General features: G+C 47.8%; 3 protein-coding genes across 10 annotated transcripts in view; all 3 read left to right on the top strand.

The window, feature by feature from the left end:
• si:ch211-285f17.1 (sickle tail protein homolog) overlaps window positions 1-5,523 on the top strand; it is an 82,902-nt gene extending 77,379 nt beyond the window's left edge. For all 7 annotated transcript variants that reach the window (XM_067251283.1, XM_067251282.1, XM_067251287.1 and 4 more), the window contains 3 exons: window positions 330-1,946; window positions 2,559-2,684; window positions 3,808-5,523. In XM_067251283.1, the coding sequence (XP_067107384.1) occupies window positions 330-1,946; window positions 2,559-2,684; window positions 3,808-4,341 (2,277 nt within the window). In that variant the 3' untranslated portion in view covers window positions 4,342-5,523. The remainder of the gene's footprint in view (window positions 1-329; window positions 1,947-2,558; window positions 2,685-3,807) is intronic.
• A 1,130-nt stretch (window positions 5,524-6,653) lies between these two features.
• On the top strand, window positions 6,654-7,657 carry si:dkey-96n2.3 (uracil nucleotide/cysteinyl leukotriene receptor). Its single transcript, XM_067252264.1, has one exon. It carries the CDS (start codon window positions 6,654-6,656, stop codon window positions 7,599-7,601), a length of 948 nt encoding a protein of 315 aa, XP_067108365.1. The 3' UTR covers window positions 7,602-7,657.
• A 965-nt stretch (window positions 7,658-8,622) lies between these two features.
• Window positions 8,623-21,285, top strand: nphp3 (nephronophthisis 3). Of its 2 annotated transcripts, none has more exons than XM_067252066.1 (28): window positions 8,623-8,667; window positions 9,413-9,823; window positions 10,071-10,196; window positions 10,290-10,440; window positions 10,555-10,707; window positions 10,853-10,986; window positions 11,166-11,326; window positions 11,519-11,675; window positions 11,816-11,890; window positions 12,075-12,242; window positions 12,638-12,741; window positions 12,999-13,113; window positions 14,155-14,298; window positions 14,478-14,575; window positions 14,815-14,917; window positions 15,073-15,155; window positions 15,298-15,430; window positions 15,649-15,813; window positions 16,195-16,289; window positions 16,404-16,526; window positions 16,889-17,078; window positions 17,309-17,550; window positions 17,722-17,797; window positions 17,913-18,040; window positions 18,147-18,387; window positions 18,514-18,639; window positions 18,822-18,937; window positions 19,089-21,285. In XM_067252066.1, exons 2-28 carry the CDS (start codon window positions 9,500-9,502, stop codon window positions 19,255-19,257), a joined length of 3,900 nt encoding a protein of 1,299 aa, XP_067108167.1. In that variant the 5' UTR covers window positions 8,623-8,667; window positions 9,413-9,499; the 3' UTR covers window positions 19,258-21,285. The 2 variants fall into 2 exon arrangements, with proteins under 2 accessions (XP_067108167.1, XP_067108168.1); XM_067252067.1 differs by having other exon boundaries at window positions 8,647-8,667; window positions 14,481-14,575.
• The last annotated feature ends 353 nt before the right edge of the window (window positions 21,286-21,638 follow it).

The following is a 21,638-nucleotide window of genomic DNA, read 5'->3' as shown; positions in this document are numbered from 1 at the left end:
TTTTCCTTTTGTAAAGAATAACTCAATAATGTATTTATAGACATCTCCTCTAAGATAAGCCTAGAGTGTTTTCCAGTGATACAAATATTGGATTTCAGTCTGATAGGATTACAGTAGTTTCTTAGACTGTAAAACTCATGTAAGCGTCACATTCTTTTCAAGTCCAAAATGTCACAATACCTCAGACGAATGTCAGACCTAGCAGTCAGGGGTTAGACTTATAAATGAGTTCGACTCAATTCAAATGCATGCACCATATCTGATTTATGATTATGGTGTTTTGCAGAGGCTTTTAACCAATGACAACCCGGTGTTTTGAATTCACCCAGGTCATATACTATGTCACCGGGCAGATCTCCAAGGAACAGCTGACGGCACCGGCGCCGCCAGGACCGGAGGAAGCCCCAGAGAGCAGAGAGCCGCAACCACTGTCCACCTCACAGGTGTCAAATGTCAATCCTAACGACAATTCCCCAAGGCCGCAGCAGCCACCACAGTCCCCATCCCAGACAGGGCCTCCTATTTCCCCCAAACCCGTGGGCTTGAACGGCTTCTTCCCTGGGCCTCAGAAGCTCTCGAAGCGACCAGACGTCCTAAAGAAGAACCTTGTAAAAAATCCGGGTTCCCCGGCCACCAGCGTCGTCCTCAGTCCAATAAACGTGGAAAAGAGAGTCGAGTTGTCGCTCGTGCAGGGGGTCCGGTCCACCAGTAAGATCGTGATGCCAGCTACGGATCCCCAAGTCCCTCCAACTGCCGTCAAGGCTGCTAAGAGTGCTGAGGTGCTGCGGGAGAAGGTTGTCTGTGAGAAAGTGCAATCGACGTCGAGGTGCGATGAAGGGGACGAGGCCAGTCTCAGCGCAGACCTTCCCGGGGAAGAGGCCCCTCCACCCCCAGACAACATCGCCTTCATGATCACCAACACCAACGTCCAGGCCCTGACCCGCGTCGAGTACCAGGAGCTGGTCAACGCCAAGAAGGGCAGCGTCCGGACCGTCACCGTGGGTAACCGGGAGGGAGGCGGGACTTCAAGAGACGGACACAACTCGGCGCCACAGGACAATGGCTTCGGCAACAAGAAGCCAGTCATCATCATCTTCAACGAGCCCATGGACATCCGCTCGGCGTACAAGCGCCTGTCGACCGTGTTCGAGTGCGAGGAGGAGATGGAAAGGATGCTGGCCCAGGAAGGGATCGCCGAGGAGAGTGAGGAGTCGGATACGGAGAGGAGCAGCGGGGGGGTGGATCGGTCAAAGGGTGGGATGGAGGGAGGGGACGGGGCGGTCGGGAAAAAATCCTCCCAGGTCACCTCACTCCAAAGCGGCATGTCACATTCCTCCTCTTCCTCCTCCTTGGAGCTGACGGGAGGCGACGGCAAAACGGACGGAAAGAAGAAATTCAAGTTCAAGTTCCCGAAAAAGCAGTTTGCGGCTTTGTCGCAGGCTCTCCGCAGCGGCACCAAGTCGGGCAAGAAGACCCTGCAGGTGGTCGTGTACGAGGACGAAGAGGAGTCCGACGGAACGGTCCGACAGCACAAGGAGGCCAAAAGGTTTGAGATCACACGTTCAAAGTCCTCCGTGTCCGCGGATTCCCACACGGGTCCGACCCCGGCGAAGAAGGACCCCGTGGAATCCAACTGCAGATCGGATGACATCCGCAAGAGTACGTACAAGACCCTGGACAGTTTGGAGCAGACCATCCGACAGCTGGAGACCACCATCAGCGAGATGGGCCCACACGCTGCCGAAGAGCCCGCTCCCGCCAGCGTGACGGAGGCACCCAAAACGGTGGGGTCAGGGTTGCAGAGGTCGTTCTCTCTCCCCTCTTCCTCCAAAGGTCCCGGCCTCAAGGCTAACATGGCCTCCCTGAAGAAGAAGAGCAGGCCTGCGCTCCTCCCTCGACCGGCCATCATCCCAACCGCCACCGTCACCCCAGTCGCAACGCAACAGGTCTCTCTCTAGCTCTCGTCGTTCCTGGAGGTTTCGGGTCCTTTTTTTTTTGGTACTCCTCCCCCCAACCCCCCCCCCCCCCCTCCTCCACCTTCCTTCACTCCATACCTAACAAACTGGTTTCTACCAACCATTAATCCACTTCACATGTGCTCGGAAATGTTGGAGTCCCCCCACTTTTGCTTTCTCCCTCTGTGAGATCATGGTCCCACATGATCGGAGAGTGGCATTTTCATTGGGTTCCTGTGTCTACCGTCTTTCCTGTGGTTCACTGTTCGAAAACAACAAAAAACTCTTAACAGGTGTTGTGACAGCAGACTCTTTAATCAAACAATGACACTTTCAAGTTGATTCTCTTACATATTTCTATTTCTTTGGTTCCTCACTGCATGTACTGTTTTTTAAATAGTACTCTTGGTATTTAGTACAGGGGGATGCATGTTCTCACTGGCGTCAGTGGTAAAAGATCTTGTGAGAAATGAACAGGGTTTACCTGTCAAGTGTTTTTTTCATACCTACAATATGGCTTTCTGTTCTTTATTTTTTCTTTGTTTTTTTCTTTATTTTTTCTTTCTTGTTTTTTATTTTCCCGTTTGGATCCTCCCTTTGCAGAATGCCAGTGTCGCGTCCCCCACTAGTCGGATGCCCGTCCCGATGTCTGCGAAGTCCAGGCAGTCACCCACAGACAAGGCAGGAAAGCAACAAAAGCTACAGGACGCTCAGAGGCAGTTCCGACAGGTAGTTTTATCATAGGGCGGCCTTAACCAGCCGACTTGAGGAAGCCACCTTATATATCTAACATAGGGTTAGAAAACAAGAGGCCTATGTCATGTATAAGGGGGAAAAAAAGTTCACCAAAGCTGTGAGACTTCGAGTGTTTATAAATTTGATTGAGAGGGCAATCTTGGATCTGTTTGTGTTTTCTCTCGATCTGCTCTGACTGGAAAAGGCATGTTTGACTTTTGACTGTTACCCATTTTCCATAACCACCAGACTGTATGCTTCTTGCATGTCCACACTGCTCATGGCTTTCACTGTGTTGGTGACCCCCCCAAAAAAAATCAACTGAAAAAAAAGAGAAAACACAATTCATCTCGTCATCATCGAATGTGATGCCATCACACACCTGCCCCAACTGGTTCCCATCACAGCTGAGTTCTTAGACAGTGTCACCAGTGCCAGGATGCTTTTGGCTTAAGCTCAAATTTCACTAAAACCAAACCTATCCTTATTGACAATGTTCCCTCCTCTCCCACAATGCACCTCTACTAAACCCAATGTTTTTGTTGTAACATGCTTTCTCCCTTCTCAGTGCACAGCTACTAAACCACCCCCCCCCTTGACTCCCCACCCTCAAAGGATAACCATTTGCCAACCTTCTCAACTCCCCCGCAACCCCCAAAATATGCACCTCTAATCTATTGTCTAAAACCCCTTTTCGATCCAAGCATCTCTGGTATTGCCATCTTGGATTTTGTCCAGAGCCGCTCTCCCTCAAAGCGTGACAATCTTTCTTAACACACAGGCGGTCACTAGAGATGCCACCCTTCCAATCCCTCTCGCTGTTTTCCCCCTTTCCATCCTAAAACGACTTTCACCTTTGTTAGTACACTGTAACACGTCTCTCAGTTCAATTGTCTTTTCAATCAGTTCAAGTAAGTCTGAATATAGCTATTGTAGCTGAGCCTTTCTGTGTGTCTCTTTAGTTTCTCTTTAATCATATTTATGTCGATTTGTATATAGTCATACTTTTCCCTTGTCTATAACGTTAGAGTTTAGTGTTGTCTTGCTTTGTTGTTATTTCCAATGACCAGATCCCTTTATTGACAAACAGTCTCTGTTCTGGCATCTCTGTTTGCAGGCTAACGGAAGTGCTAAAAGAGTGGGAGGGGATCATAAAACAACTTCCCCTACTGCCTCTAAAATCCCTGCTTTTTATCCTAGCTCTGCTAAAGGCAGCTCCCAGTCTGCCCCAAACTCAGATGCTACTAATCCAATTAATCCTTCCTCCACCTTATCCCCTTCCTCCTCGACAACCACAAAGTCCTCCATCCCTTCCCCCCTCACCCCTCGCTCTGGCTCCACCCCCTCCTCCTCCCACATCCCCTCCCTGTCTAACGGATCCCTCAAACTCCCCGCACCCCACTCGCACACAGGTAAAGCTCTCTCGTTCTCCTCGCAGACTCCAAACGGTCGAGTGCCCTCCTCCTCTTCCTTCTCCTCCTCCTCTTCCTCCTCCTCCTCCCCCTCCCCTCTGTCGCCCACGCCGTTGGGCCCGGGTGCCAAGAGCATCCGCACCATACACACGCCCAGCTTCACCAGCTATCGGCCACATCACGGCAGCAACGGCAAATCCTGCATCCCAACTGCCACCGCGGCCAAGGACTCCACTTAGCTGCCCATTAGCTCCTCCTCCAGGTCTGTCTGTCACAGAGAAGGTTCACTTACAGTGACTCATGTTTTGTTCTCTTTTTTAAATTTTATTCAGTATCTTTTTTTTTCGTTGCTTGGCCTTTGTATAACAGTGTTGATGCACTTCGTCCCCTTTTTGTCACTCATGTTTTTCGTTTGTTGTTGAGTTTATTTGACACTGGCATTTGCACGTCAAGGCTTTCAATTCTTATGGATGGCATTCTTTCTTAATTTGCAGATATTTTTGAACTTAAAAGTGTAATTCTTGAAGCGTGTAGTACTGGGTAAATCATTTACAAGTGACAATGTTATCACTCTGGAGTTGGAAGTAGGCCTAGACTTAATTGGAGGCTCTTTGATGGTTTTGAAAATATATTTTTCTTAAGTGTCGAAGAATAGAAAAAATAGTTGATGCACAATCCTGATTATCGTGTACAAAATTGTGTTTTATTTTTCAATACAGAAACTGGATAACCATAGTATATTTTGATCTTACTATATTTCTTATGTTGCCAGACATTCAGCATACAATAGCCCTTTTATAAGCCTTTTGTGAGTATACTAAATGTGTACTGACCATTAACTGCATCGACTTCTATTTCATCAGGAATATTTTGTCATACAATTATCCATGCACTGCCAATTTCTGTTTCCCCAGGTAGCAAACAAGTTGTATGAGGTATCCAAGTTCTCCTTTTAGTAATTATCTTTGTGCCTACTTGCCAAAGTCGTTTTATGTCACTTCAAGCCTTTAAGCAATCATTGGACATAATGTACTTCGTGGGGAACTCTACATGCACTCTTTTAGTGTGGTGGTCTTTTCCTTCAGCAGCTTTACTGGAGGTCTATGTTTCTTAAGTTAACTTTTATTGATGTCTAAGTGTATACAGTACTAAAAACACAATTAATTGATAATACTGTTCGACGATGTGTACATAAATGCTTCTAATAAGAAAATTAGTAGTTTTGTTAACATACCAAAGTTTATTTGTATGCATGCATTTAAAATACCTTAGGAGAGTGTTGTAAAAGAAGAATTACGTTTGCACAAAATAGATTTTGTAAATATTTTGTTTTCTCTCATTTTTGTAAAGCTTTAAACCATACTACATAAGAGCAATGTGGTAAAGAAAGAACTGTGTTGAAATAAAAACAATAAAGTCTGCATGCTTGTAATGCATTTTGGTTGTTCTTTAATTTCTTTCCTCTATAAATTCAAAGTTATAAATTATAAGGATTTCCAGACCACGTGTGTGTGTGTGTGTGTTTGTGTGTGTGTGTGTGTGTGTGTGTGTGCGTCTGTGTGTCTGTCTGTGTGTGTGTGTCACTGCATGTCATATGTGTAACACAAACAGGAAGGAAGCATCACTTTTATATTAGTCTTTGGCAGGCCTGTGCTTTGAGGGGATCTCCTAAGAGATACAACTTATTTGTTTAATTTAGAAGTTTTATGGGTGAGTAAATATGAATATCTTATGATGTTTGTTTTTTTATGGTCTTTTTATTGTCCAGATATATTTAATAGACAAATGTATACATCCTAGGCAGAATTTGCTAAAGAGCTTGTTTACAATAAATGTCTAAGAAAAGCACAAAAAGTCATGTGATTATGATCTGTAAAGTGCTTTACACAAAAATACATGCAATGTATACATATTAAGTATAGGGGGAACTGTTATGTAGTCACACGTTATTGCAATTTTGCGGTACGGTAAGTTATTAAACAAGTGAAATTTGGAATGGGGTAAGATGGACTTTTCAGGGTGAAGTGAATGATGACATTGATCTTGTTTTGGTAACACAACCTAAACTTTACAACTAACCCCTTACACCCTCCTCCACACTGTGCTTGCATACACTATTCTAATAACCTATATTGCTAACAGTTACCATTTAATTAAATAGCAATTCCTATGTACCTATGTGTTAATTGGTATTGCATTGCTATGTAGTTAGCCTACATGGTCGTTAATATAACCTTAATGTCAAATGTTGCCATTATTTTCATTCCTACATTTACAGTAAGTGGATGTACATGAGATGCACAGTAATGGTCAAACCGTTGGATCAGTTCTGCTTTTTAGTTCTTGCTAAAAATGTACCTGTGGGTGGATGTGAGAGCAAGAGTCTGAATGAGGTGTCTGCCTTATTTATGACAACCTGATCAATCCCTGACAAAAAAAAGAATCCCAGCACACTTCCTAATCCTAGAAGGTGTATTAATTATTCTATAGTACTTTATCTAGTATGTCTTTTTTCCTTTGAAATCACAGGCAAGGAATGCAACTCAAGACCATGAACTACAGTGAAGAAGAGAGACAAAGCCTCTATTCAAGAGGTTCCCACCTGGAGAACCTCCTTTTTGCCAGCTTCTACATCCTGGTCTTCATTGTGGCCACGCCCAGCAACACTCTGGCGCTCTGGGCCTTCTTTTGCCGAGGGGGCATGTCGCCATGTCAGATTTTCCTGAGGAACCTAGCCATAGCAGATATCTCTTACGTCCTTCTTTTGCCCTTACGTATGGCCTACCACCTGTCCGACAGCCACTGGCCCTTTAGCCAGGCCTTGTGTCGTGTGGTGGGCTTCCTGTTTTACCTCAACATGTACTGCAGCCTCTACTTCATGACCTGCATCAGTCTCCATCGCCTCCTCATCGTGGTCATCCAAGTCAGGGCACAGTGGATCAGGAAAACCCTGTTCGCCAAAGTGGTTTCTTTAATCATATGGGTGATTGTCATAGTGTCCATGTGCCCTGTGCTTCTGTCCAAGAAAACTGTGTCTGTTGAAATCAACAACGTGACCACATGCAGCCAGCTGTACTTGGAACATACATCTCCTAAAGCGATGGTTTCAACTATAGTTGCGTTTGTTATACCTCTGTTCACTATAGGGGTCAGCTATGTCCTAATTTTAGTTAAACTGAGGGCAGTTAAGCAACATGAAAAGAGACAAGTGAGAGGTAAGGCAGTCCAGATGATCATTCTTATCATGATTAACTTTGTGGTTGCGTTTCTACCGTACCACGTGATCAGAGTCATCTACATTGAGAAACACAGTCAGACACACATGACAGAATCGTCAATTGCGATCCTCGCCATAACCAATAGAATAGCTTCTGCCATGACTTGTGTGAGCGGAGTTCTAGATCCATTGATGTACTTTTTTCTTGCCAAGACTTATCAAAACATGCTTCTTGAGGTCTTCTGCAAAGACAGGGAAGCTGACCAGCAAACAACTTCCTAAAATGAATAGCAAATAATAGGGGCGCAAATAAATATTTAAATAACACAAGCTTTATGTAAACAGTACAAAAGAAAAAGTGTAGTAGGACAGAAACCAAACCTAATTTTGAAAAAGGTGATTACGGAATGGTGTGTCTGTGTGTGCCATGAACTGTAGCATACAGTAATATATACTATTTTCTACAATATTGTCAGAATGTCTTCTTACAGTCACTGTACTGTTGCACAGTATGATACAGTAGTCCACCATACTGTGACCAATCATGCAGTGCACTGCAGTCAATGGATGCATGGGTGCTAAAATATATGTTTGTGTATAGTATACAGTGTGTTGTGCTGAAACAGCTGTTATGTGTACATTAGAACATGTGTACATTACAGTACATTGTTTCATACCTGTTATCATTTCTACTCTACAAAGGTTCAAATTATACCCACTACTGTAAATCGACTCAAATTAGGCTATTTATAGGCCTATTCTAAAGCCATGATTGGTTGGTATTGAGTAAACAATGAGTGTTTGCACTCATGTGAGAAGTTAGTGTAAGGCACTGATGAATTAGTGTGTCATTTTGATTGGTTGTGTTTGAAAAATGAAATCAAAATGCTTCCTGTTAGAATTGTGTGTGTTATGTGGAGAATTGTGTGTTGTGTTTTGCAAAAAGTGTTTTATGAAATTTAAAACTGAGTCAAAGGCCCAAAATGTGCGTATGGTTTTGCAGATTTGAGGTGTGGTTCTGGTGTTTGAGTGTCAGGTTTCAGAAATTGTGTGAAAAGTAAGGAATTTGTGTGTAAGCATTTGAAAAAAACTAAGTTGTCAATCAAACTAACTTGTATGAAATGCCATGTTACATGTAAAATGTCATGGTTGTCATGTCAATGTCATATTAATTGTGAAAAAATAAACATTTGTCCAGAAATATATATATATTTTTAAACATTGGTTAAATTATTGTGGGGTTTTGAATCTGATTCTCGTGTCTACCACTACAAATCTTGTTTTGACTGACATGGGTTTCCGTAGGGAGAATTGTTGTTACCAAGGCAGCCAGGATGAAGCTGAGAAGGTGAGCAGATTATTTAGCTAGCGTTGTGAATAGGAAATAGCTGTTAATTCAATTATTAGTGTCTGGAAGGAATGAAATGACAACATAGAAAATAAACACGCTAGCCATAATATCATGTTGTCGCCATTGCCTTTGGTATTTGTTTTGCATTGGACATACTAGCAAGCTAGTCTAGCTAGCTAACGCCTAGCTAGCGACAGTAGTGCAACACACATCTGACACAGTACTGTACAGTAGAGCTTGGTACCTACTATAACGTAGGTAGCTAGCTTGTTATCTTGCCGATGTTTTTCTTTCCCTTTCTTTATATTTGTACAACGAGGCTAACTTCCAATAAAGTCAAGTGTAAATTGTGTGTGTTTGTGGCGGCTTAATTTGGTTAGCCTTGCTAGGTGCGCTTTTTAGTGCACTACTGTAGGATGCTTTCTAGAAACATGTCAGCAATTGGTTTTTCTGTGTTGGCCTTCATATCATGTTTGGTAAAAAAAATGACTATTCTTATTTGGTACTAACGTTTCATTACTTAATCCGTATTGCCAAAATCAATTGTCATTCGCTCTATCAGTGACTTTTCAGCCTTCATGGTTGTGTGCATGACAGATGTTTATGTTGTGTGCAAGTAACACTAATAATACTACTATAACACAAACAATACTACAAGTTACCTGACTTGAATGTACTGTAGATATGCCTCCTACTTAAGATAATGGAGATAAAAACAAAAGAACGTGTGTCTCCATGGTAGCCGACTCGTAGCTGCAGTGGGCGTCCAGAGGGGCTGAGCAGGTTCAGTATCCCAGGCTGCTGGAGAAACGGCTCCACAGCCACCACCATGGGCACCGCCTCCTCCCTGGTTACCCCCGGGGAGGTCATCGAAGACGCCTACGGAGGCGAGGGCGGGGAGGCCTGTGAAATCCCCGTCGAGGTCAAGCCCAAAGCGCGGCTCCTACGAAGCTCTTTCCGGCGGGGGCCGCGCGTCATCGGCGCCAGCTTCAAGTCCACGGGCTCGGTTGACCTGGAGTACGCCGCAGAGTACGAGCGGCTCCGCAAGGAGTACGAGATCTTCCGGGTGAGCAAGAACAACGAGATCGCCTCCATGCAGAAGAAGGAAGCCAAGCTAGACGAGGAGAACAAGAGGCTGAGAGCAGAGCTCCAGGTGAGAAAAGGGAAGGACACACAGGGTCTTCACTGATTCACAGTGTCACACCAGAAGCGTAGTACTGATATATTATTATGTACTGCTATTCTAACTTGAGGGAAGATTTGCATGATTTATCAATTGTATTTGGCTTAAACATTTAGTAGTGGAATAATACATGGATTTTTAGGAAGGGTGTGATCATGCGTGAAAGTCAGAGAGTGAAGTGGCCCTGTAACAATGACTGACATGTCATGTCTAACAGGCTCTACAGAAGACCTACCAGAAGATTCTGAGGGAGAAGGAGAGTGCGCTGGAGGCTAAGTACCAGGCCATGGAAAGAGCTGCCACCTTCGAGCACGACAGGGATAAAGTCAAACGACAGTTCAAGGTCAAGATCCAAACCTGGCTCCCAGATGTCAATCATGCTTTCATCACCCCCAAACCCTGGTGGGAGACCTAATGGCCCCTTTTCCCTTGTTAGATCTTCCGGGAGACTAAAGAGAAGGAGATCCAGGATCTGTTGCGAGCCAAGAGGGATCTGGAGGCCAAGCTGCAGCAGCTGCAGGCTCAGGGCATCCAGGTGTACGACCCGGATGACTCTGATTCTGATGATAATCGGACCGCGGTTACAGGTAAAGAAGGACGAAACTCGACATAGAGGCAATAAACCTTTGCCATTAAGAGTTTAATGTATGCACTCAACGGCATAGCATATGGAATATCTCTTGTTTTGGTTGTACCCAAAGCTGCAGGGACTCAGTGTGAGTACTGGGGTGGTGGCATTCTGGGTAGTGAGCCCTCTATGGGCAGCATGATGCAACTACAGCAGACGTTCAGAGGCCCGGAGTTTGCCCACAGTCTGATCGATGTGGAGGGCCCGTTCGCCAATGTAAGCAGAGGTAAGCACTATAGTCTTAGTTGAAGTCCTCCCTGTGCTTTTGTTGTTGTTTATGTAAAAGTATAATGGGATATATTTGCTTAGTCTCTTTGAGCAGCTGTAGGCTTACAGGGAATTTTCTGTGTGTGTGTGTGTGTGTGTGTCAGACGACTGGGATGCAGCGGTGGCCAGCCTGCTCCAGGTGTCTCCTCACGTGTCGCAGGCCTTATGGAGCAACACGGTGCGCTGCTATCTGATCTGCACCCAGGAGACGAAGGCCGAGCTGGATATCTTGACCCGGGTACGGCCACACACAGCACCACCTTCACCCGCTGTGGTCACCCCCCTCCTGCTCACTCTTTAATGCTGGTTATCAGTTACCTTTCTGTATCTTCTCTCTTCTTGGTCTCTACCTCTTGTTATTCTCCGTCCTCATCCTCCTCTCTTCTTCTTGTTCTTCTTGTTCTTCCTCCTGCCCAGAGGTACACGCCCCTGCTCCGCAGGCTGTGCGAGGGGCTCGGCCATTTCTACCTCAACGTGTGGTTCCCTGAGGACAGCGCCGGAGCCTTCGCCCCAGAGCGCCGGCTGGAGATCGAGAGGAGCTCTTTTTGTCTGCTCCTTCTCAAGTCCACCATCTCCAGGTCTCTCTCTCTCTTTAGACGACATTACCAAGTAAACAAAGGAGGTCTGGAATCGTTTGAGAGAAGTGTTTGTTTTGTCTTACGTATCTCTGAAGGATCAAAATCTGCAGTCGTTCTGTGCTAAAAATCTGTTTCGTTCTTGTGTGTAAAATCACAGCCCCTTTAAAATGTTCTCGTGTGTGTCTCTTTAAGCTCGGCGGCCGAGGATGCGGAGGAGGCCTTTGTGAAGAGCCCGGACGGCCGTCCCCTGGTGCTGTACCTCAGGACCCTGGAGGCCCAGCCTCTCTCTGGCCCAACCAGACAGCTGCTGGAGCGGGTCAACGCCGCCGACAAGGCTGCCAAGGTCAAGGTGAGGACCAGGCCCTGGGAAAATGCAATACGGGTTTGATCATTGTCCTATATATAAAGGCGGTTCTACCATTTACGTTTAATAAAGAGGATATTGATATTAGTACTGTCCTAAGCAAAGTTTGTTTTTTCCCACCACAGGTAGTGGACCACAGTGGCTCTGCAGAGGAGGGAGCAGCTATGATTTATGCACAACTTGAGAAAGTCATCAAACAGGTAGAATCTTTTTTGCTAAATATAATATATAAGTAACCAACTGCACGGTTCAATTCCAGTTTCGTAACGGATGATTATTAGTAGTGTAAGTACTGCTAGTAGTACTATACATATTTGTGTCTCTCATTCTTTCGTGTTGTCCATCTCTCCCTCTATTTCTCTGTCTCCTTCTGTCTGCTGTCAGGAGCTGCTGGGTCTGGAGGGTGGGGAGGGGGACGGTAAGGATTCTGGGATGGAGGAGGGTGGAGAGGAGGACTCTGGAGACGTGCTGTGGGACCTGCATGACGAGCAGGAGCAGAACGAGGCCTACCAGCAGGCTTGCAGCGCTGCCTCTCAGCTGGGCTTCCAGAAGGTACCGCCTCTCCACCGGCCCTCCTCACCTCGTCTCTCTCTCTCTCTTTTGGCATCTCTCCTTCCCCTCGTCTGTTCTTCTCCATGTCATTGTCTTCGTCTGTCTAGCTCCTCTCACAATGCAATCTTTTCTTTCTCCAAATCGCTTTCTTTCTTTCTTTTTTCTCCTCCCATCGCTCTTTTCATTCCTCTCCACCTCCCTGTCGTTTACCCTCCCCTTTCACATCTCATTCTTTCTTCTTCTCCTTCAGCTTCACCTTTCGATTTCTCTTCTCAATCCACAAAGTCTGCCATGTGATCTTTGGTAAGTGACTGTGCAAAGTCATTGTGCTGGAATTGGAGAAAGAGCTTTGCTTATTTAAACATCCTATAATGTGTGTGTGTGTGCTCTGCCAGTACATAGAGCGCCTGAACGACATGGTGGCGGCCCCTCCCCCCACCCCGCCCCTGCTGGTGTCTGGGGGGCCGGGCTCAGGCAAGTCCCTGCTCCTGTCCAAATGGTGAGGACCAGACTTAAAAACACCAACCCTCTCCATCACAAACACACTAGTGCTTTACACTAGCCTGACATGTCCATGTCCTGAAGGGGATATAACTTCATTATTATTTAGAGGAAACTTTCAACTATTATAAATATGTTTTTAATCATGTTTACTGGTGATTTGCCCTCTGTGTGTTGTCACTTAGACACTTGTGTCTGAGGTCTGTACGGTGTGTTAAGGCCGCATGTGTGTGTGTGTGTGTGTGTGTGGTGCAGGGTGGAGCTGCAGCAGAAGCAGTCCCCCAACACACTGTTCCTCTACCACTTTGTGGGGCGGCCCCTGTCCACCAGTTCAGAGCCGGTTCTCATCATTAAACGCCTCACTGTCAAGGTGAGAATAACCTGCATGTCCCCCCTCCCATCTCCCCCTAACCCTAACCCATCTCCCCCTAACCCTAACCCATCTTCACCTAACCCTAACCCTCCCATCTCCCCCTAACCCTAACCCATCTTCACCTAACCCTAACCCTCCCATCTCCCCCTAACCCATCTCCACCTAACCCTCCCATCTCCCCCTTACCCTAACCCATCTTCACCTAACCCTAACCCTCCCATCTCCACCTAACCCACCCATCTCCACCTAACCCTAACCCTCCCATCTCCACCTAACCCTAACCCTCCCATCTCCACCTAACCGTAACCCATCTTCACCTAACCCTCCCATCTCCACCTAACCCTAACCCTCCCATCTCCACCTAACCCTCCCATCTCCACCTAACCCTAACCCTCCCATCTCCACCTAACCCTCCCATCTCCACCTAACCCTAACCCTCCCATCTCCACCTAACCCTCCCATCTCCACCTAACCCTCCCATCTCCACCTAACCCTAACCCTCCCATCTCCACCTAACCCTCCCATCTCCACCTAACCCTAACCCTCCCATCTCCACCTAACCCTAACCCTCCCATCTCCACCTAACCCTCCCATCTCCACCTAACCCTAACCCTCCCATCTCCACCTAACCCTCCCATCTCCACCTAACCCTCCCATCTCCACCTAACCCTAACCCTCCCATCTCCACCTAACCCTCCCATCTCCACCTAACCGTAACCCTCCCATCTCCACCTAACCCTAACCTTCCCATCTCCACCTAACCCTCCCATCTCCACCTAACCCTCCCATCTCCACCTAACCCTCCCATCTCCACCTAACCCTAACCCTCCCATTTCCACCTAACCCTAACCCTCCCATTTCCACCTAACCCTCCCATCTCCACCTAACCCTAACCCTCCCATCTCCACCTAACCCTCCCATCTCCCAGAAGGGATTAAGAAGATCCTGTTTTTCTTGAATCGGTTTGTGTGCTTTGAGTATCAGTATTGAGAGGTGTGTGTGTGTGTGCACGTGCGTGTGTGTGTGTTGTCCCTTTAGCTCCTGCAGCACTTCTGGACCATCTCAGGTCTGTCGATGGAGCCCAGTAAGATCCTGGAGGAGTTTCCTCGCTGGCTGGAGAGGCTGTCAGCCCGTCACCAAGGCAACATCATCATCATCATCGACTCCATCGACCAAATCCAGGTTCCTACTCGAAGCACTTGAATAGAACTTTCTTTGATATAATTCATTACTGGGGACCAGCCTCCATGAGCCCCAATTTATATATGAGATTGATACGTGTGTGTGCGTGCATATGTGGGTGTGAATATAAACCTGACTTTTAGACCATGGGGGATTGTTTTGTGCGTTGGGGTCACCAGCAGGCGGAGAGGAACATGAAGTGGCTGATTGACCCGCTGCCCGTCAACGTCCGAGTGGTGGTGTCTGTCAACGTGGAGACCTGCCCTCAGGCCTGGAGGTGGAGGAGCGCCTGGGCACACGCACACACACACGTGCATGGGCCATGCTCATTAGATCATTATTTTCATTGTATTTTTCAAATGTATTCAAACACAACACACTCACACACACTAAATAGTAAGAATATGATTCTCAAGCCATATTTAGGCCTACAGACAACCCTGTACAAAGTCTATGGCTTTCCTCTTAAGTCATGGTGAATTTCTGACGTGTGTGTGTGTGTGTGTGTGTCGCTAGACTGTGGCCTACCCTCCACCTGGACCCCCTCAACCCCAGAGAGGTGAAGAACGTGATCAACGCAGAGTGTCTGGCCACGGACGTCAAACTCACCAAAGACCAGGTCAGACTGAGCCCCTCTCCTCATCCCAACCCTGCCAGGCTCCTTATCCATGTCATCAGATGTCCGGCCAAGAGGAATCCTCCTGTCTCGCTCCAGTGGATCACAAGTCTGTCTGTGTCTGTGTGTGTGTGTGTGTGTGTGTATCTCTCTACCAGGAGAAGAAGCTGGAGAGACACTGTCGCTCTGCCTCCACCTGCAACGCCCTCTACGTCACCCTCCTGGCCAGGATGCTCACAGGGTGAGCGACGGCGCGGCGCGGGCACGCTTGCGTGCTTCAGCCGTGCACTTTGTGTTAAAAGACCATGTGAATGTCCTACCACGGCGTGTGTGTGCGTGTGCATCTATATGTGTGTGTGTGTGTGTGTGTGTGTCGCCTACAGATCCCCCTGGTTGCTGGACAGGACTCTAGAACAGTGTCTGCAGTGCCAGGACACCATGTCACTGTACATCCTCTGCCTCAAGGTGGCGCTAGACTCCCTGGCCACAGACAGGGAGAGACACATCATGAGAGAGGTGAACCCCCACCACTGTCCTCCACTCCTACGCCCCCCCCCCTGCCAATGAGCGCCTGCTGACATGCCCGTGTGTACTGTAGCTCCACATGGCTTTTCTTTCGGAGCAAGCGGATGGTCGATGTTCTTAGAAGAACTTGGGATGTGTTTGGTGTCGTGTGTTTGTAGTGCGCGCGTGTGCGCGTGCATCATGTCCGTGTGGGCGTGTCCCCTCCCCAGATGCTGTGCCTGGTGTGCGCCAGCCACAACGGTGTGAGTGAGTCGGAGGTGCTGGACGTGTTCCCGGACCTGCGCATGGCGGCCCTGTCCTCCCTCCTGCGCCGCCTCCAGGGGCTCTGCGTCCTGGCCTTCAGCTGTGGGCTCCTCCGCTTCCAGCACCTGCAGGTGCACCCTCCCCCAAGGCCCTCATGTCACGCTCAACCCCTGTTCTGTTGGGATCCACACACGTGTGGAATGGGTTCATCTAGGGCTTGCTTCTTCCACAAACTCTGTGCCAGTATTTTGGCATGTATAAACGGCTTGACACAGCAAGGATAATTTGGTCTATTGATTTCCGACCAATTAACTGGTTTTAATTAGAATCACCATCATCATGGACCTTCTTAAAGAAGTCTATGTATTTGCGATTTAACCAAGTTTATTTTGGGGTCAGTCGGCAATTTGTGTTCACGTGTGTGTGAGAATGATCCGAACCTTCAATAGTCGACCTTCACATTTGTCCCGTGTCATTCCCTCCACTGATGTGTGTGTGTGTGTGTGTTGCAGGCTTGGGAAGCGGTGAGACTGGAGTTCATGAATGGGGGGACCTCCTCACCGACTTACAGAGAGAAGCTCATCCACTACTTCAACCAGCAGCTCGGGTCTGTAAAACCACCACACAGGAACCCAACAACCCACCCTCACCCTGTTGACGGTCACCCAATGCAAGGTGACTGAATGCTTATTGGGAGAGGCGCGCGTGTGTGTGTGTGCAGAGAGGACAGGGTGACGTGGCGTGTGGCTGACGAGCTGCCCTGGCTGCTTCAGCAGCAGGAGGACAGGAGCAAGCTGCAGCTCAGTCTGCTCAACCTGTTTGTGTCCCAGAACCTGTACAAGAGGTCAGTACCGCTAGCACCACCACCTGCTGAGCTCTACGCCCTGGGAGACACCTACGGGAGCGCCACAGACCAGGGAAGATCTGGAGAGACCTGGAGCTGCTGGAGTCCAGGGATTTGTTTGACATGGATATTGTCTTAAATTGATTTGATTGAAATGGTTTTTTTGGTCTCCTGTATTTGTTTGCGGCAGTATAACAGTGCAATACAGAGATTAAGTAGTCCACAGAAACGTTGAACCCTAGAGAAAATCTATAGTTGTCTTCAGATACAGTAGACTCCTCCCCTAGAGAGATGTACAGTTGTTTACAGACATAAAGGTGACTGAGGAATGCGTATTAGTGTATTTTCCCCTCCTCTTCCAGGGGTCATTTCTCGGAGCTGCTGGCCTACTGGCAGTACGTGGGCAAGGACAAGAGCTCGATGGCCACCGAGTACTTTGACTCCCTGAAGCAGTACGAGAAGAGCTGTGAGGACGAGGAGAGCATGACGAGGCTGGCCAGCCTGTACGAGACGCTGGGACGCTTCCTCAAAGACCTGGGCCTGCCCAGCCAGGTACCACACCACCATCCCCTGGAAGCACGGCTCTGTCCACATGGAAGCACTGGGCAAAAGCCTTAAAGTTTCACATGAATACCGTCTTCAATACGTTTTGCCTTCTGTATTTGTGAGGCAGTATAAAAAGTGCAGTGTTGACATTTTGTCTTTTCCTCGTTTCATTTCATTCTTTCCTAAAGCACTAGAGTGTGGTATTGTATGTTTGTCCCCCCCCCCCACCCCCCCAGGCGGTGGCCCCCCTGCAGCGCTCCCTGGAGATCCGGGAGACGGCTCTGGACCCGGACCACCCCAGCGTGGCCGGCTCGCTGCATCAGCTGGCCGGCGTGTACGTGCAGTGGAGGAAGTACGGCAACGCGGAGCAGCTGTACAAGCAGGCGCTGGAGATCAGCGAGAACGCCTACGGGGCCGAGCACGCCTGCGTGGCGCGCGAGCTCGACTCCCTCGCCATGCTCTACCAGAAACAGAACAAGTGAGAAGGGGCGCTGCGGGAAACGGTACACCTGTTTGGGGGAAACGTCGTACGTGGGCAGGGTAGGGGGTGGTCCCGAGGACCAGGGGGGAGAGAGGCTGGCCTAGGCCCTAGACCTAGGTTTAGGACCATGGTGCTGAATGCTTTTTTGATTGGAGCGTGTGTCTGCAGGTATGAGCAAGCGGAGAAGCTGAGGAAGAGGTCTGTGAGGATCCGACAGAAGACTGCCAGACAGAAGGGGCATTTGGTGAGAGAGATAGAGAGAGTAAAAGAGAGTGACAGAGAGAGAGAGACAGTGAGTGAGTAAATGAGAGAGTGAAGGTAACTCCTTCTCTCTCTATGTCTGCGGTCTCCGCCTCCAGTACGGCTTCTCTCTTCTGAGGAGGAGGGCTCTACAGTTGGAGGAGCTGACTCTGGGGAAGGACACAGCCGACTCTGCCAAGACACTCAACGAACTGGGGGTCCTCTACTACCTCCAGAACAACCTGGAGTAAGACGCTACCCCCCCCCCCCCCCACACACACACAAGGAATTCCAATATGAACAGATTAACTCATATTTGATTCTGGTGTCATTTGTTTGTGTTCTCGCGGCAGGGCTGCCAAGGTGTTTCTGTCCCGCTCCCTGGAGATGCGTCAGCGCGTGCTGGGTCCCGACCACCCGGACTGCGCCCAGTCGCTCAACAACCTGGCGGCGCTGCACACGGAGCGCCGCGAGTACGAGGCGGCGGAGGAGCTGTACGAGAGAGCCCTGGACATCCGCAAGCGGGCCCTGGCCCCGGACCACCCGTCCCTGGCCTACACCCTCAAACACCTGGCCATGCTCTACAAGCGCAGGGTGGGGCTCAGGGGGCCACGTTAGCGCCCGTGCACGTAGCCGGATGGAAGGGTTAGCTGCTGGTGGTAGATAGGATATTGAGCATTTGTCCTCTGTGTGTGTGTGTGTCTGTGTGTGTGTTTCCAGGGGAGGCTGGAGAAGGCAGTACCACTGTATGAGCTGGCTCTGGAGATCAGAGAGAAGAGCTTTGGTCCCAAACACCCCAGCGTGGCCACTGCTCTGGTCAACCTGGCCGTGCTCTACTGCCAGCTGGTGGGTTGAGGCTCAGCACGAGTATACACACACACACACACACAGAGACCAGACACATATACACATACACAGACAGACCAAATACACATACAGACACAGTAACACATGCTTGTTCTGACCCTTGTGTGTGTGTGTGTGTGTGTGTGTGTGTGTGTGTGTGTGTGTGTGTGTGTGTGTCTCAGAAGAAGCATGGGGAGGCCCTGCCCCTGTATGAGCGGGCTCTGAAAGTGTATGAAGACAGTCTGGGGCGCTCTCACCCCCGCGTCGGAGAGACCCTCAAGAACCTGGCCGTGCTGAGGTGAGGCCCCACACACACACTCCCCCCGCACATATACACCACACACACCCCACATACACCGCAGACACACACTGACTAAAGTAAGATGACAAATACTGCTTCGGCAACTCCCTCACTACTGCCTCTCTTTGTTCCTCCTCCTCTTCCTCAGCTATGAGGAAGGTGACTTTGAGAAAGCAGCGGAGCTCTACAAGCGCGCCATGGAGATCAAGGAGGCGGAGCCTTCGCTGGTGTGTGGAAAGGCACCGTCTCGCCATTCGTCCAGCGGGGACACGTTCAGCCTGCGAGGGCCCGCCCCCCTTCCCCACAACCCCAGGTGATCCCGCCCATGGGCTCCACCCAGGCCCGCCCCCCCCCCCCCCAACACACAGTATGAGAAAATACTGGGGAAAAGCCCCCTATCTCAATTCTCTGCGATTCCCCCTCCCTTCCACACCGTCCACTGGAACAGCATCTCTTGACGTCACATGATTGGACAGATAGAAGCATGAGCTGTCCTGCGCATTTCAAGCCAATCCCGTCATAGCTTATCAGGGGTTTTCACCAGAAGGAGGGATGAAGGTGGTGTGTTGTCAGTCCGGGCCTCCATCCACACCCACAGAAGCAGGCTCAAACGTCTGCCGATCCAAAGGGAACGTTCGTCACGACTCCATGCTGTTTTTTGTTTTTTTTCGACGCCATGGTCCACTGTACTGTAACTGCCATTCTAGATACGAATACTCTTTATTGAATATCTGTGAACTATGCCTATATTATCGTGAAACCTATATGTCAGATATATTTATAAATGTATCGTTAAATGTATCGCCGCTGAAATAATGTGAAAATGATGTCAACCAACATTCGCCCTTCCCAGGGCCTCTACAACTCAGGTTGAGTTGGTATTTTCCTGACCTTCCAAACCCACAACACATCTCGGATGTTCCTGTGGCTCTGGGATGCTTTATTGACATGTCCTCTGTCTTGGTGTGATTCATAGGAGACGGCAGGTTATGGCGTCCTCGGGTATTTTCCATCTCTCAAATTATGCAAACAATTGCCAAGTCCACGTACCTGAGGTTAGGTTAGTGATTTTCAGTTTCAAGTTGCTTTTCTTTCAACATGCACCACTTGGACAAGTCCAATATTTATGCATAGGGAATATACCACCCCACAGTGGACCTCAAACATAGAAAACAATTGCAATCCAGTATTTAGTAATGTAGCCTATTGACCCAGTTATGCAAGTAAAACGAGAGGTCTTTTATCCGAGCCCAACTAATGAGATACTTATCTCTATGAAGAATATAACAAGTGTTATCTATGCCATTACCAGGGTCCTAACACAGCATGTGTTTAGCCTGCTAGCAGAGAGCTAGACTGATTATGATGCCAAATAAATAAATAAAAAACATGTTCCTAAGTCCTGCCAGTTGAATTATTAGTGTTTCACTGTCAGTGACCCACAATTCCAGTTTGAATTCCTCTGGGATCTGGCCTTCCCACTATACAGCACTGTCTTCTCTCTCTTACAGGCTTTACTGATGCAATTAACAGCCTAAAGTCATGTGTCCTTTTCTACATAGTGTGCCATTGTGAAAAAGAAAGCATTCAACATGTTACATCCCGTACATGTATTTGATGTGTTTAAACCTTGTTTTGAAATACATTTTGTATTTTCAACTTTTCATTTCAATGAAATCTAACTAATATTGTCATATTTCATTCAGTAGATGTGTGTTGAGGGTTCATGTGCTGCAATGGGACTGTGTGTTGTGTTTACCTATGTCTTTCTCCATTGAGAAAGATATAGCTCTACCATTCAGCAGTGTTACTGCAAGACAGAACTGACTTACCAAAAAACATACACTTCTTCACTGTTGGAATAATTGGAATTATTTGAAGTAATAAGTGAAGGCTGGATTTGAACTCAGGCTGTTGCTATACTGCCCCAGCTTTGAAAGCATGCACACTAACCCAGTGAGCTAACAGGGGAGACCTGCTTTCTTCTGGTTTTCTGACATCCCAACTCTGCAGGTTGTTACAACTAGATCAATGTCAAATGTAAATGTTGAGTGAAGATTCTTATGATCCCTGATAGCTCAGTGGTTAAGGATGTGGGCTACTGTGTGAGGGGTCTTGTGTTCAAATCTGGCTGAAGGATCTTCTTACAGCTCAATTTTTGCTCTTGGACTTAAATCAAACTTGACTTATAAATAAAACTGTTAAAAGCTCAATTTCTTTTTAGACTCTTGGTTGAGCCTTTCCTGGTGGGACAGTTGGGTACCTGGAAAGACAGTTGGGAGAGGGGATCTGGACAGTTGGGGAGTGTGCTGCAGTTACAGGGATCTGGGCCCATGGATGTGTTTGACACTACACTGTACTGGATTTGAACCCAGGTCATTGTGATTTAGGCATTTGTTCTCAACCCACTACACCACGGGGTCCCCCTTCTATATACTTGGAAATAACATATATATTACTTAACTGATATCAGTTAAATGAATGATTATTGAGTGAGATTTGAACCAGTGTCACCGTGTTTAGCAGTAGACTCAATGGTACACATGCTTACCCACTGAGCCACAGAGGGTTCCTGCCAAATTACTTTCTACAAGACAGTGTAATTGCCCTTATGACACTACTAAATGCCAAAGGACAACGTATGTTTTGTTTCTGCTAATGCCAAGTTATAAAACAGAATACGCCTTATAATCATATT

The sequence above is a fragment of the Osmerus mordax genome, chromosome 15, assembly GCF_038355195.1.
Source record: "Osmerus mordax isolate fOsmMor3 chromosome 15, fOsmMor3.pri, whole genome shotgun sequence".
In the NCBI taxonomy this organism is placed as follows: Eukaryota; Metazoa; Chordata; class Actinopteri; order Osmeriformes; family Osmeridae; genus Osmerus; species Osmerus mordax.
Note: the sequence above shows the minus strand (reverse complement) of the source record. Positions and strands in the feature narration are given on the sequence as shown.